This window comes from Macrobrachium rosenbergii, chromosome 50 (genome assembly GCF_040412425.1).
Source record: "Macrobrachium rosenbergii isolate ZJJX-2024 chromosome 50, ASM4041242v1, whole genome shotgun sequence".
Taxonomy (NCBI): Eukaryota; Metazoa; Arthropoda; class Malacostraca; order Decapoda; family Palaemonidae; genus Macrobrachium; species Macrobrachium rosenbergii.
In genome coordinates this window covers 9117479-9135000 of record NC_089790.1, presented here as the reverse complement: position 1 = coordinate 9135000, position 17522 = coordinate 9117479, and the positions used below count along the sequence as shown (strand labels likewise).

At 37.9% G+C, this 17522-nt stretch overlaps 1 protein-coding gene across 50 annotated transcripts in view; it reads left to right on the top strand.

Moving 5' to 3' along the window:
* Positions 1–17522, top strand: part of nab (NGFI-A-binding protein homolog) — a 698726-nt gene that overhangs the window by 532646 nt on the left and 148558 nt on the right. For 19 of the 50 annotated variants that reach the window (XM_067093688.1, XM_067093671.1, XM_067093700.1 and 16 more), the window contains one exon: positions 16504–16542. The exons of the other annotated variants lie outside the window; for them this stretch is intronic. In XM_067093688.1, coding sequence (XP_066949789.1) covers positions 16504–16542 — 39 coding nt within the window. The remainder of the gene's footprint in view (positions 1–16503; positions 16543–17522) is intronic. 50 annotated transcript variants of the gene reach the window in all.

Genomic DNA, 17522 nt, shown 5'->3' with positions numbered 1-17522 from the left:
GTTACTGCTACTGTTATTAATTTCTTCCTATAACAACCGTTATCTTTAAATATAACTTCGCACAGTGTAGTGCATTTGGTTTTAGTGGTTTCAGTGCGGAATACATACACACATACATACATACATACATACATACATACATACATACGCTCTATATGTATATATATACACACACATATTTAATATATATATATATATATATATATATATATATATATATATATATATATATATATATATATATATATATATAATGTATTTATATATGTATATCTCAACGAAAGATTTCCGTCGTGATTCCACATGAGTTGACTGCCAAGAGACCCCAAGTCATGACTTACTCTCTCTCTCTCTCTCTCTCTCTCTCTCTCTCTCTCTCTCTCTCTCTCTCTTGGCGGGGGCTTTTATTTTTGACGTACAGCATCGTTCCGGCTGCTTAATGACGTTGTAAGTCCGCGCAGGACCGTTAATGCTGCGGAGGCATTGTTGCCAGTGTCTTTGCAGGGTGATCATTAGAAAGTTTATGCAGGTAATATATTGACGTATGGATATCAGAGGGGTTTCTTATGATCGACTCGTGTGTTGGTAACATTGTGCGAGTGGTGATGGCGGTATGGTATGTAGTATGCATATATGCTAGGCGATGTGTTTACGTGCGGATATGTACGGTATACGTATACTACACACATATACATATACATTTATTTATATATATATAATATATATACATGTATATATATGTGGGTGTGTGCTTGTATGTATGTATACCGTATGATATACATTACACTCTGTACCTTAGCGATAACTTACCCTGAATTGAATTGCCTATGGGGAGCGGATCGTCCTTGGCCAAAATCGAACCTATGCCTTCATAGATTGGGACATCATGTATGACAGTCGACTTATTCGTTTAATTACTTCTTGATGGTTGATTGGTTCCGTGATCAGGGTATTTGCACTTAGAAATAATTCTCTTTGGATGTAAGTTCTTTGCAAAGTATAGTTTATTTGATATTAATGGGTTATTGGTGGTTTAAATTTAATGTACACACATACTCACATACGTATATAATATATATATATATATATATATATATATATATATATATATATATATATATATATATATATATATATATATATATATATAGAAACAAAACATTAAGCCACAAATGTTGTTTAATATCAATCCAAGCTACTTCAGGAATATCACCGATGGGGCATTATAAGTGACAGCGCGAACTGGATATTAAACGACATTTGTACCTTAATGTTTTGTATATAAAATGTCTCAGTGATGTGATATATATATATATATATATATATATATATATATATATATATATATATATATATATATATATTTATATATATATATATATATATATATATGTGTATGTATGTATGTATATTAATTATAGGAAATATTTACTGTATATCATGTAATTTTCTAGGCAAATGTATAGTTTTATTATCTTCGTAACGAAAACTATGATATTCTACCTGACAGCGGGCTTGCTACCCAAGCCTTTCCCCCGAACTATGAACCTTAACTAAAACTTATGCCAGTAGTATTGTTATTGATATATCCTAACCTAACCTAACCTAAACCAGGGTGCAGTGTCCTACTGAAAAGTGGTCTTTTGGTCTCTCAGCTACTTTTACTCTTCGTAATACTTATTTCTTACGTTAAGGTTTTGAGGATAACTTTGTGTCCTTGCGAGTTTCAATAGCTGATGTTTTCGAGGATTGCACATATTTCGTTTAAGTGTTTGGGGATTATACATATTCCCCATGACACATCCATCCGCATATATACATATATACATTATATTATATATATATATATATATATATATATATATATATATATATATATATATATATATATATATATGTGTGTGTGTGTGTGTGTGTATGTAGGTATGTGTGTACTCTTGTATATATACAGGCATTACAAATCTATAAAGCTATATATATATATATATATATATATATATATATATATATATATATATATATATATATATATATATATATATACTGTATAGATTTGTAATGCCTCTAGCTTTAATTTTTGTTGATGAATACAGTTCTCTGTTGTCTATGAAAATGAAAACTGACGAAATGTTCTAATACAAAAAAAAAAAAAAAAAAACAGCGTAGTGAACTGAATACATTCAAGGAAATATTGATTTTGAAGATTCCCATTGCTAAGAGCAAGTACGAGCTTATAGATTTTCTGAGAGAGAGAGAGAGAGAGAGAGAGAGAGAGAGAGAGAGAGAGATACAAAAACAAGACAACATCTAGTGCTATGAACCAGTTGTGCGTTGCAAGGAGGGACTTTCTAGCGTTTGGGTGCAGGCTGTAAGGAAGGATGGGGGGTGGGTTTGAGGGGGAGAGGGTGTTGGTAAGGCAAATGGAGGGATTTTAGAATGGGATAGAGATCGTAATTATCCCCAACAAGCCATTAGCTTCAGTGGCAGGCCGCGCACGGCTCTGACTGAGCCTCTTACAATGCATCCAGAACTCCCTCCCTCCACCTCCACCTCCTCCTCCTCCTCCACCTCCTCCTCCTCCTCCTCCTCCTCCTCCTCCTCCTCCTAGTCATTCTACTATGTCTCCCTCAATCTACAACTAGAGAGAGAGCCTCTCAACTTGGCACTCTCTCTCTCTCTCTCTCTCTCTCTCTCTCTCTCTCTCTCTCTCTCTCTCTCTCCTTCTCGAGTTTCCTTCCTCGCCGAATTGTTATTTCTCTCATACACGCTTTGTATTATTTTTTTTTATATTTTCCTCTGCGTCTCATGGCCACCCCCTTGCTTCAGTGGAGGTTTGGGCATCATGCTTTATTTTTTTTTCAGTGTTAATAACTATAACTTGAGGGGGAATAAGCCTTATATTTCTGCACAAAAGGATGTGTTCAGACTCACGAAATTTGCTGTGCAGATGACACATCAAGAGACTACGGGGGATCATAGATACATCTACGCCCCTCCTCTTCTCCAATTCCCCTGGTTGGGGAATTTTCTTCCCCTTACGTATTTCCTTCCCTGTTCTCCCTCATCCCTCCCATCCCCCTTCTCTCACCCTCACTTCTCCTCGGCGTTCCTCCTCCTCCTCCTCCTCCTCCCCTCCTCCTCCTCCTTGTTGCAGAATGTCTGCAAAAGCTTTAGTGAAATGTGAATCAAGAAAGGCCTTGGAGGGCGAGAAAGCGACCATTGAGGATTCACATAGACTTAATGGGTAATTATTCCTAACAACCCATTAACTACATCCCTTAGGCCCGCTTGAGCGTTATTGGTGAGACACAGGGCTGGAAGGTTGGTGGGGGGGAGGGGGGGAGAAGAAGAAGGGGAGGCGAATTATCTGTTTATTTAACTCTCTCTCTCTCTCTCTCTCTCTCTCTCTCTCTCTCTCTCTCTCTCTTGCTTCAGTCTTAATACTTTAGTTTACAGAAGTAAAATAGGTGTGAGGTTAGTTTCGTCTTAGGCTGTCTATGTTTTCGAGAGCTGTTTATTGTTGTAATAATAATAATAATAATATATATATATATATATATATATATATATATATATATATATATATATACATATATATAGTGTGTGTGTTTATTTGTTTGTTTTGCTAGAAAAAGGGCAAACTCCTTTACAATCTGTCACCGTTCTTTATCTGTTTGATGAAGGATGAAGCACCATTGCGGAAAACTCCTTCCTATACTGTACATGGTTACATCTTGCGTGTTGTCTTCACTAATCTAAGCCTCCTTGTATCCTCTAACCGTTTTTCACTCCTATAACCTTACTTGTATCTCGCTGCATCGCTGAATCGCGGTGCACTGTAGGCATTTCGTTATTTTTTCCCATATTCTTGCTTTATTCCTACTGCCATTTCCATCATCTTGCGAAGATCTGTTTTACATTGCTGTCATTCTCCCTATTCCTTGGCTTACCAGACTTCCCTTCCCCTCACCCTAACCCCCCTCCCTAACCCCTATGCCTCCCCACCCAGACCCAGAACACAGCATTAACCCCCCCCTCCCACCCCCCTGCTATTCAGGCCCCCTGTATACAGGTCAGATGCAGTTGGTGGTGGTGGTGGCGGCGGCGGCGCCTCTGTATCAGCTGCATTGTAGTAGTACTAGTAGTAGTAGTACCATGGGGGCAAGGGGTGGGGGTAGAGGAGTTGAGGGAGGGGAGGGGGGAAAATCCTTCCTGTTATTGAATATCCCCGAGTTAGAAACACCGGCATCGGGTCTTTGATCTATCCCTTCATAACGACCAAAAAGGGGAATGAAGATTTTAATGCCGTGAGCCAAGTTTTGCTTCAAAGTAAATGTCGGCGTTTTTTATGCTTATAACCCTCTTTTTCTATTCTTATTTTCATTATTATTAGTATCATCATCATCATCCAAATGGATGGATTTTATTTTTGTGCATGTCTGTGTGTGTGTGTGTGTGTGCAGGAGCGCTGGCTTACAATGAGATACATTGAAACAGTGTATTCTATGGATAAGTGCATCCGCCTTACATTGTCTGCTGGAAAGGAAGATGTATGGACTTTTGTATCAGGTGACGCTATATATATATATATATATATATATATATATATATATATATATATATATATATATATTTATATATATATATATATATATATATATATATATATATATATATATATATATATATATATATATATATATATATAATCTTCAGTGTTTCGTAGTTTCTAAGGAATTAGGATTTGCTTCTATTCTTCTTTTATTATTTTCACGACCAGAGTAATAACTCATTGCTTAGACAGCACACACATATGTCTAATTATGTATATGCCTTTGTTATTACTGGGAACTCGTTCTTAACGATTGTATTCCGGAAGAAAATGTATTAGCTCTTGTGATACCAACTCCTCTTTTCTCAGTAATCATTATTATTATTATTATTACTACTATTATTATTATTATTATTATTGTTGTTGTTTTTGTTGCACGCTTGTGTTAATTTCTTCCTAATTCGACCTTCTTTCATAGTCAGAATTACTGCTTACTATCATTGCAACAGGAAAGTTAAACATTTTACGGCGAAAGAAATTAGTTGCCCTTCCCTTGTATTTTTCATCTCCGTATAATTGTAGGGCTTCCGTTTATTATTGTTTGAAATATGAGATTAGGGCGCAGCATTAATCTGTTCAGCTTGAAGCTTACAAAGAAAAAAATACTCTTGAGAGTAGTATAGTACTGAGTAAGCCGGCGTGTGTATTCAATTAACATTATTTATTTTAAATGTTATTGGAGTAACATTTAGCCATTACGATTCTTTTCCACCGACTTGTGTGAGACCGGATACCCGTCCAACTAGGCCTTGTGTAATTCTCCGGCGTTGCCGTTTAGCCCCGGTTTCCCCCCATTTCAAAGAGCTGAAAATCTTGCTGCCTATTTCGGAATTGAAATTACAGTGATCCTCTCAAAGGGTTTATAATTAATGTTCCTATTAAAAAATTTAAGGGTTGCATTATGTAGGTAGGGACCCGGTTGGTGGCGAGGGTGTAGTATGGGGGTGGTTATAGGGGAGTGGGGTACCCTTCTGCCTCCTCCCCTGTCCCTTTATTCTCCCCCTTCCTATGCTCTACCCCCCCACCCACCGTTCCCAGTCCCCCATCCCGACCCATTTGCAGATGGCTCGGATCTGAGACGGTGCTTCTGTTTTACAGAGAGAGAGAGAGAGAGAGAGAGAGAGAGAGAGAGAGAGAGAGAGAGAGAGCGAGCCGGCTTTGTTTGTTTGTTAGTTTTTCAAGTATCTAATTAGCTCTTTCCGTTGCTTCGTAATTTGCGATTTTTTTTTTTTTTTTTACAGCTATATGCTGTTGAAACGTCGCTTCGTGGTGTTAGATCAATCTGTCCGTCAAATTTGCATAAGTTTTTCAGTTGCGGGTTTCTTAATGTCAGTTTTTTTTGCAGCATTGCAAAACTTCGTTTTTTGCAGCATTGCAAACTCTTCGTCCAATTATCTTTTTTTCAGAGTTTGTTAGTTTTCTGTCAGTTTTTTTTAACATCATCTCATTGTAATGTTTTATTTTGTAATCCATAATTTCCTCCTCCTCCTCATTATTATTATTATTATTATTATTATTATTATTATTATTATTATTATTATTATTATTATTATTTGTAATGTTTTATTATGTAATCCATAATTTCTTCCATATTATTATTATTATTATCATTGATGTTTTTATTTTTATCTTCATGACATTGCTCGTTGTTACCTACATCCCAAAGCACTTGAGTCTGAAGGAAGTATTGCATTCGGGGCTCAAGAAAGCAGGTAACTGATATGCGTTCAGCCCCTATTGTCGACGTCATAGCGCCGCACCGCGCGCATTCACATGAAAGATGGTATTAATTTTTAATGTTGTCAAAAAGGAGGCTCGAGTACATAAATGTACGTCGAAGCCGAGAGGGATCCCAGACATGCATCCTATCCCTTTGGGCAGCTGAGAGAGAGAGAGACCGTAGGATGTTCGCTTGAATTGGGCGTTTTGCAAAGTCCTTTGTTGTCCTTACAGATGCAGCGAAGGATACGCCATGGGATGCAGTGTGTTCCCCGCCCCTTATTTTTTTATTTATTTTTTTTTTTGGAGGCGCAATTTTTTTCGAGGGGCGTGGAGGAGGCCCTTTTGATGTCTTATGGTTCATTAGGATGTCTGTAAGGATTGCAGGATGCCGGTCAAGTGGATGATTATGAACTGGAGATGAAAATGACAGACGCGGATTTAGCGCATCCGGTATTGAGGGATTTTTAATTTTTTTAATATTTTTAGTTTTTTCCCCTTTTTTGAGGAATGATAGGAGGTTGAATTTTTGGCTTCCATTTCTAATTTTTTTATATTTTATGCCTCCCTCGTCATTTACGAATTTTCCCGTTGTTCTCATATATTCTGGAAATCTGCAGGGTATTAATTTTTTTTTAGGATGTTTTTATTTATAGTTTTTGAGATTCTTGAAACAATGATCAAGTTTATAACGTTATCAGTACCGAAAAATTAAAAATTGTTTTTAAGGTTTGACATGTAAACAGGCCAATACGCCAATCCAAAATGCATTGCTGTGATAGATCTTAGACCGAATTCCTTGACCGAAGCGAAAATGCACTTGGGCCAGTTACCCCTAAGTTTAGTTTAATTCCATTTGTTTTTACTTTTTATTTAGTTTATATACTGTATATATATATATATATATATATATATATATATATATATATATATATATATATATATATATATCACAACATCTGAAGCACTCCAACGTGATGGAGGAAATTATTACGATAGAAGATTCAAGACAGAGAATTTCTTGAACTAACCTTACGTCCACCCCAGTTATAAACCCCTCCCCCCATCCACCCTCCCAAGTGGGGCTTTCCACCCACCCCCTACCCCCACCCCACCACCTCCCCATCACAATACTCCCATCGGGTCAAAAATATTGAAATTGGGATGCATAGCGCTGAGGGGAGTGCAAGAGGAACGGCGGGGCTTGGAGGTCTGATATTGGGGGTAGGGGAAGGGGACCGAGGGGAGTCCTCCTAGGTTTTTGGAGAAGTAGGGGGGATTGACTGTCTAGCTGGCCCCGGCAACTATATGACTAAAAATTGGGGAAGGGAGAGAGAGAGAGAGAGAGAGAGAGAGAGAGAGAGAGAGAGAGAGAGAGAGAGAGAGACTCTAGGAGGAGGAAATGGTTTAAAGATAAAAATTAGGTTAGGGGGAGTTGGGGTAGAGTTGGAGGAGGAGAAGAAGAAGTAGAAGAAAGAAGGAGGAAGAAGTGGAACGGCAGAAGAACAAGGAAACGGAGGAGGAGGAGGAGGAGGAGGAGGAGGAGGAGGAGGAGGAGGAGGAGGAGGAGAAGAAAGGGCTTTTGAGGGAAAGTTGTGGGGTTCTGATGTTCTAGGGAAATGGTGCTGATAAGTGGGACCAAGTTTCGCCCCCCCACAGAAATGTGTCCATTCAGAGCTAGTGATAATTATTCCATTTATATAAATGAGTGCTCCCTAAGTTGATGCTACAAAATGTGGAACTCACGTCCTATAATTAAAATTATGATGTATGAACAGTGTGTGTGTTAGTGTGACTGTGTGAATATAGACGTGCATTGTATATTATTCATACAAATGACGCATCGATACGCAATCTATATGTATACATACATACAAATGTATATATATGTGTGTGTTATATATATATATATACACTTATATATACACACATATGTATATATATATATAGGGGGGATATATATATATATATATATATACATATACCCAGGCAAGTAAGTAGGCCAAAAAGATATTTCCTTCAAACAAAAGAAATACTGGAATGTGGACAATTATATCTCGCCTTGTACAGGAGTAAAGCAACGAATGAAAATTATTAAGGAGAGAAGGTATAGAATGGAAATAACTGACACGGAAAATAAAGGAAAATAGACACACAACAGGCGAAAATCACCAAGAACGAAAGGAAAATAATTCCGGTTACAAAAACCCAAAAAATGGTGAAGACGAAAAATAATAGAAGAGCACAAAGCGACACAACTGGACCATACAGAGAGAGAGAGAGAGAGAGAGAGAGAGAGAGAGAGAGAGAGAGAGAGAGAGATTGGACATTATAAAATGCAAGGAAATGCGAGTTTACTATCAAGTACCTAGGGTAGAAAGAGGAAAGGGTGCTTTACTGGCACTCAGTTTAAAGTAAAAGAACGTTGCTACTTCCAGTTCCTAATTGATTCCAGTTTGTGGGTTAGAGTTAGTTCTCTAACCCTCGCGATATAATGGAAATGTGCCTGGATGCTTACACGTTACACATAAAGTACTGTACTGTAACGTAGTTACGCAAACACCCCAGAGGTCCAGTAACTGCACATTCGCAATATCTCATTCCCATTTTGGTGTAATGTAGAACCCCACTTTTATTCAGTTACTCCTGAGTATTACCCTGCCTCTGTATATATTGTTTCCACGCACTTTTTCTGTTTTTCATGTCTCTCCGTTACTTTAAATGGGTTACAAAATCTCTCTCTCTCTCTCTCTCTCTCTCTCTCTCTCTCTCTCTCTCTCTCTCTCTCTCTCTTTGTGTGCATATATACATAATAGGGTAGGGACAGTGAGAGACTTTTTATGATTGTATGTGTGATTTTCTAGAAAAGTATTTAGGCAAACAAACAGGTTCAGTGCTTGTGAAGTCAGCCCAAGAGGAAGGCAAGCAAGCAAGCAAGCTTGCTTTGAGGGAGGGTTAAAAGGCCTTCATAACGCCACAGACCTGCACAGTTGTTGTGGAGGGAGGGTGCGTGTGTGTCTGCGAAAGAAAACGAAAAAGAAAAAAAAAATAACCTTTCCATATGGCCTATTACCAGGGCACCAACCAACGTGCGCTCCAACATTCCTTTCCCTTCTTTTCCACTTTCTTATTTCTCAGGGGGAGAGAGAAAGAGAGAGAGAGAGAGAAAGCGAAAACGAGAGAGAGAGAGAGCAAAGAAGGAGTATTGTGTATGTATGACTGGGTATGCGTGTATGTATAATGAACGCGTATTACTAGCAGCACTTAAACTGATTGCGTAGGTTTATCTAGAAATACGCACTTTTACGGAGAAACGTATGATATTAATTCTATTAAACGTATAATATGAATTCTGTTAAATTAGGCATGGAAATTAAAAGAGAGAGGAAAAAATATTGGGCTCTGCATTTCCTTAGGATCTCTGCATTATATGCTTTTTGCAGTCACGTCTGCCGTGTAAACCTTTGCCTTGTTAGACGCTGAAGATGAGATACAAGCTGATTCTCATTTCCTTAAGCGCCAGCTTTTGCAGAAAACAATTCCTAAGGGTTAGCGAGCACTGTTCCTGTGCCCCTGTAGTAATTCTACGCAATAGATTTCGGGGTCATAGAAATAAAATTTGAACATGAAGATTTATGGAGAAGGAGTCTTACATTAACTGCAATAAGTAGCGCTATGCCATTATTGTAGATACACTCATTATTCATTACAAACATGTATGAATTATAAGAGAGACTTCACTAAGCATAGATTCCTTCGAAGCTTCACCTGGGAGAACTTTGTACTTTCAGAAGTAATTGGATTCTCTCACGTTTTCCAAGTGTTATTGAGGGTTCTCTGGATATCCACTATTAACTTTTCATAAAGAATATTCATTAATAAAGTACTGGGTATTATTAGACACTCAGACACATAAATTTACTGACAGATACACAGAATAAGTAATCACAGAAATTTACTTAACAAAGACACAGAAATAGCTCACCTGAGTAATACTTAGATTAGGCAAAAAAGAATAAAAAATTGCGTAGGAATAGAATATTGACCAATTCTAGTCCATCAAGTTAACGTAGGTAATGATAAGCTTTTTTATCTATTGGTTAGTCATTTTGCCCCTTTTTACCCCTTAGCCTAATTGAAGCACAGTTGATTCATGACGCAGTTGCCTTTACGCGAACCATCATAAAACGCTGCAATTGATTCATTGATATGACTTCTTGTCGGCGATCACTGTAATTTAGCGGCCACAAAAACTCGTGTTATCTTTCTTTATCATTCTCGTTTACGATTGGATTTCATATGTTTTGTTCGGCAGTTTGTTCTTCATCATGCTGCGATTATACTTTGAGTCGACGTCGTTGAGGTTATAGGACAGGAGGGAATGCGTAAGTGTGTTTTTCTTATGCGGGGATTGGTGAAAGATATTGTCGGACGCACAGGCACAAATATATATATATATATATATATATATATATATATATATATATATATATATATATATATATATATATATATATATATATATATATATGTGTGTGTATATATATATATATATATATAAATATATATATATATATATATATATATATATATATATATATATATATATAAAACATGTATATATGTGTGTGTGTTTGTCTGTCTGTGTCTGTGCGCGTCTGTCCGTCTGTGCATATCATACGAACGCCTGGAACTGCGTTGAAATACTTATGAACGAGTACAGTTGGGAGAAATTAATGTCCTTTTTCAAACAGCGCTTTCTCTTATGACAATGAAAGAAAAAGGAAAAAAAAAAGGTGCCATTTAAGAACAGAATGGAAAAGTGTTTCCTTTTTTCCGGAGCGACACAAGAATGCAGTCAATGAGGGAAGAACCCAGAATGCAAGTGAGAAATCGATCCCCCTGATTATCTAGCACAATGCAGTTCCAACGGCTTGCATTATTGCAGCCCCCTCACTTTGTATTTTTTTCCCTTTTTTTTTACTGTCTATTTTTTATACCTTTCCCCCTCTGCATCTCCCTACTTCCTCCTCCTCTTCCTTCTCTTTCCCTTCTCCTCCTCCCCTCCTCCTCCTCCTCCTCCTCCTCCTCCTCCTCCTCCTCCTCCTCCTCCTCCTCCTCCTCCTCCGTCTTTCCCTTTCCTCAATACTCTGTGTTCCTTTCTTTTATTTTCTGTTATCGTTTTCTGTTTCCCCTCTTTTCTTTTTCCTTTCCTCTCTGGGCCTTGATTTCTCTCTCTCTCTCTCTCTCTCTCTCTCTCTCTCTCTCTCTCTCTCTCTCTCTCTCTCTCCTGACAGAAGTTTAATGTCTAAATACAATTTCATTTAACATTATTTATATACTGTATATATATATATATATATATATATATATATATATATATGTGTGTGTGTGTGTGTGTGTGTGTGTGTATTTATGTATGTTTGTATGTATGTAACGTACCCAAACATTTGCAGCAGTGATTAGAACACTTGGACTGTCATTTTCGTGTGACAGTTTACCTACACATCCAGACGCTCTGTACATCTCCATTTTGGTATGAATCCGCGCGGTGCTTTTGTTTATGGTCCCTTTAATTCATCTCTCATTCCCTTTTCTGTCATTTTCAGCCGAAGCCGTTATCTGCATCTAATGTGCCTTCGAGTCTCCGCGTCTGTTTTCCCCTAGCGTGGCTCCTCTTATTTCTCCATTCTGTTCTTCTTTATATTTGTCTTCGTTTTCCATTTCTGTTTATTTGTATCCGAAGGGTAAATTCTCTTTTCATAACCTTTTGTTTTCGTTCTTTTTTTTTTTTCGCCCCACGCTTTTCCCAGGAGCTGACTTATTTCTGAGTTCCTTGTGCCTTCGTTTTGCTTTATGGTTTTTTTCCTTCTTTATTTGTTTTGTTTACTCTGCCGTTCTTACGGATTTTTTCGTTCCTGTTATCTTCGTCTCTCGTCATTTCTCTTGTCATTTTAACGGTTACCTCTCTCTCTCTCTCTCTCTCTCTCTCTCTCTCTCTCTCTCTCTCTCTGGTGTTCCTTTCCCCTCTTCTTCCTACCCATCAGCCTCTCCTTCACTTTTCCGCTTCCCCTTGGCTTCCCTCTATCGTCCCCTCCCCTCAAACTGCATAGGGTTGCAGGCGTCCGTTGCACCCACCCCTAGGGGAGGGTTTTTTGCAGCTGCATTGGAGCTTATCACATCGATTTTGGGGGAACTGCATAGATTAATTTTGAAACTTCCTCCGCGAAATAGTAAATACAATATCATCATATTCTTCTCTTTTGTCATCTGGCTTCCTGGGCGGCGAAGGGAATCGGCGTTGCACGTGGTCACCTCTCTGACCTGCGTCGTTGTTGCGATGCAATTGCAAGACGTTGATTGGAAAGGCGTTCCCGGGTTTGTACTAACGAAGATGAAGGAAGGAAGGTCGATGGGGGAATGCATCTTTAGACCTAAGCGGCCGGGAACGCGAACGGGAACCCGAGGGTTCGGTTGGGAGATATTGGAGGGAGGGAATGGTTATGTCCTTCCCTACCTTCTCCCTCCCCCTCCCCTTCCTTCTCCCTTCCCCACCCAGGACTCATTAATGTAGTTTGGGAGAGGTAGTATGACTTGGACGTTTGGGCTGTTCCCATGTGATCATCGTGCCAGCATTAATCGTCATTGATCAACATTGATCAGCGGGGAGGAAGAGGCCTTTTTGGCCGTGAGTCCATCTGCGGCAGTTAGAGTAAATGAGCCCCTTATTGACCCACGACTCAAACTCATTTGCATAACTGTTATTTTCATCGGCCATAGGCTTTGTATTCTCTCTCTCTCTCTCTCTCTGCAGCCCCCCCCCCCCAGGCCGACATCCTGCCTTCGGCGTCCTTTGACGCTGCATATAGTGCCGCCACTTATGAAGAGGCATAAGGGCGAAGCACTATACTAGGGTTATCATCACCGGCATCATCTTCACCGCCATCACTATTATCGTTGTCCTGTAAAGAACTTCATCGATTAGATTCGAGAATGTCATCTGCGTCTTTTATTATAATATAATGCTTCCAGGCAACTAGAAAAGTTCCAGTAATTCGTCTGCCTATAGGTTTTGTGCCTTCGTATTCATAAGTGCATTGCCTGACAGTTCTGCCAATCAGTCAAATGTCAAAACTGAGCAAATCAGCTGTTTTCATCTTTACCGTTGTGTAAAGATTTCAGTTAGACATCTCAGTCTCAAAGTATATTGTATATATATACTCGTATATTTCAGCTACATTCTCTAACATGATGTTCAGTTTTGCGACTATTTTTATCATGATAAAATCCCGCCTGCAGTCATCATTACCCAACGTCGTAGAAAAAAAAAAATCGAGAGAAAGAGAGCGAGACGATTTTAGAGGCCATGGTAAATTGAGGTGCACCTTACGGCTGGCCTCTCATTAAAGTTTCTTTTAGGAAGACTTTCTTGCCGCTCCTCTTCCAGAAATCAAACAGATGGTGGTTTGACGTGACGGTGAAATGCGCCGAGGACGGGTATAGCCAGCTCCTGCACCTCCGGATATGCTGGTAGTTTCTGGAAAACAAAATTGGTAGTTTGTGAGAAACGAACGTGGTAGTTTCTGAGAAACAAACATGGGAGTTTTTGAAAATAAAATGGTAGTTTGTGGGAACTAAATGGGTAGTTTCTGGAAGCAAAATTGGTAGTTTCTGGAAACAAAATTGGTAATTTCTGGAAACAAAATTGGTAGTTTCTGAAGACAAAATTAGTAGTTTCTGAAAGCAAAATTTATAGTTTCTGAAAAGAAAATTTATAGTTTCTGAAAACAAATTAGTAGTTTCTAAAAACAAAATTGGTAGTTTCTGAAAAACAAAATTGGTAGTTTCTGAAAAACAAAATTGATAGTTTCTGAAAACAAAATTGGTATTTTCTGAAAACAAAATTGGTATTTTCTGAAAACAAAATTGGTAGTTTCTGAAATAAAATTGCTAGTTTCTGAAAACAAAATTGATAGTTTCTGAAATAAAAATATGTAGTTTCTGAAAACAATATTGGTAGGTTCTGAAATAAATATTTGGTAGTTCTGGAAACAAAATTGGCAGTTTCTGAAAACAAAATAGGTAGTTTCTGGAACCAAAATAATTCATCGGTTTCAAACTTGTAGGGAATCATTGTAGTTTGTAGAGGTGAGACTTTAAACTTTCACTAAGTATCAGAAACAATACGTATTAATGGTCTTCAGTTCTTTAAAGGTCCTCGTGTCCTCTTTTACAAATTTCGTACATTAACTGGTTGTAATCACTGGAAAAAATGATTGACAGCATTGAAAAAGAGGCCTGTCGCGTCGCTCGGCGTTGTGGGCAATTATTATTAATAATAATGACCTGCTTAATAAAGATTCAGTAATACTGGAAGCTTCTTGAGATAGTTTACTTTGTAAGTAACTTCGAAATTTTATCCATTCTAGAAATATCTTAATGAAGGACTTCAAATGCATCACAATTCAAACCCCAGTTATCTCTAACATAATCTAATTATTGTTTATAGCTTTATTCCATGTAGGTGTTTCGTCTTTAAGTATCAGAAGATTTGTAAATTTAATTAATTGCCGGATACAACAACAATAATAATAATAATAATAATAATAATAATAATAATAATAATAATAATAATAGTTCTAGTTCATTTTGTATACCTTCTGAAGAATGAAGAAAAAAAAACGCCATGAACGAAAATATAGTGCGCACATCCTTAACCGGACATATTTGTTGTTGATTAACAAATAAATCTGTTTATCAAAGACGCAGAGTCAAGCGGTGTACGTCTCTCTTAAAATGCCATATATATATATATATATATATATATATATATATATATATATATATATATATATATATATATATATATATATATATATATATATATATGTGTGTGTGTGTGTATGTTTCTGTATGTGGAACATTTAATGTTTACAGATGATGCAGTACATATGTTTTATTATTTTGACCTGTATATCTCCTCAAATAAAAGTTTATAGTTTTCGAAGGTAATAACTTAGTCAGAAAATCAAAACTCTGCGCGTTAAGGTGTCAACTCTTGTTCTTATCCTCATCCTCTGATTTCTTACTTTTAAAATGTAAAATCCATGTATATTAATTGAGTCAATTTATTGGGAGCATCCATTTGAAGTTTTGAGCTATTTATCGAATTGATCAGAGAGCAACGAGATTAATTAGCTCGGGAATTGGCACCGACCACGAAGGGGTATGCAAGATTTGAGACCACCCTTCCCCCCTCCTCCTCCTCCTCCTCCTCCTCCTCCTCCTCCTCCTCCTCCTCCTCCTCCTCCTCCTCCTCACTTGAGGAAGAAAAGGAAGAGAAGTAGAAGGCAGGGGTACATTAGTCTTAAGTATTTCGCTTAAGGAAGGAAAGAATAGTCAAAGTGATGCTGCCTTGCTGCCTTTTTTTTTCCCCTCTTGGCCAATCAGAAAGGAAAAGACATTCCTTGAAGTGTTTTTACACCAATCAGGCGACTTTACTCACTCATCTCCGGGGCATCCACACCAATCAGAAATCGCTATCGCCAAGATTCACGTCGCCCTTTGTGCCGGCTATTTAAAACAACGGGGGAGGGGGGGGGAGTAGGTCATCGTCATCATGGTGGATCCGAGGAGAGAGAGAGAGAGAGAAAGAGAGAGAGAGAGACTGGGAAGAATTGACCAAGGGGTAGGCTTCGGGGAGGGTGGGGAATTGGGTGGCCCAGTTGCAGAGGCGGGGGTCGGGGGAAGGGGCCTGGAATAAAATAACCCCCATCAGAATTTATAGTAACGTCTTCTCCCTTGATTGCAGACCTTCATCAATTCTCTTTACGAGCCCCCGGAAAATTTTTGCGCGCCGCAGTAAGTTCTTGAAGCTTCAGTCCCTTAAATGATTCAGGGTCCACGTCCCTAAACACGTTCGTTTTCAGGGAACGGCCCACTGGCTCTCTGTTTAGGGAGGGCGGTAGGTCCGAGTTCATATCCTCCGATGTCATGGAGTTCGCGATGCAATTAATTCAAAATTAACCACCACGGGGGCTAGTCTCATTTAGGGAAATTTGGTAAGATGTAGTCGAAAATATGTGCAGTATAGGGAGGAGACACCAATAATTATGTTTTTGAGTTTAGGCAATCAATTCTCTGTATTAAAGTTATGTATTCTCCTGTTTCAGTTCACAACAGCATCCCCTTCCGAGGGGTGTCTCCAGAAGGTAATAAAAGAAGATAACAATAGAAAATGATAAAAACCTTGCAGTCATATGCACCAGATACGGAGGATGAGACTGAGAGCCTCATACTTCTGTCCCCTTATAGGAATAGTGTCCACTGGTAGTTAGTTGATTCTCGGTGTGAGAAAGACTCAAACATTTCAACTTTTGTATTCTTGCTTTTCATTATACTTATTTTTTTTTCCCCAGCGAATATAATTTTAGGAAGTGATGTGTCAAACACCGTCTTTGTATCAGACAGACAGTCTAAGCAACAGTTCATTATAGCGGCATGTATACCTGTCCCTTCAATTAAGATTTATGGAAAACATTCCACGACAGTAGCTCGCGGTCTGAATCCCTCAAGCACTAAGAGTTTTTTTTTTTGCTTTAGCGACACGTGTTGCGAAGTAATTTATTTCATTAATCCGTCTTTCTTAAATCTAGAATCTTGAGTTTTTCTTTGATAAGTGACCTTTTTACATCCAATCACGCTCGTTACATTTTATTTATGGAACACTAGTGAGAGGTCAGCGCAGCGTCCGAAGTCATTTTTACTTACATTGTTCAAGAATGGTTTATTAAGGCGTTATTTATCAAATAACGGACGCTAACGAACGCAGTATTGAGTTTGCTTTTCAGGAACTAGTGCATCTTTCAGGATGGCTCGAATTAAATGTTCTTGCCAATTAAATATTCCAAATTTCACAGATGAGGAACACTTGTCACAGTTGTAAACACTAATTAGGTTCAACAGCAGGATCTGATCTTGCATTACAAAATTTACCATCCTTGCCTTATTATTATTATTATTATTATTATTATTATTATTATTATTATTATTATTATTATTATTATTAAAAATACTCATAGTAACATGAGTCTTGAAATGGAGAAACAAATCCACTGTTGTGTATAGGTACGTATATTATTATTATTATTATTATTATTATTATTAATGTTGTTGTTGATGTTGTTCAGGT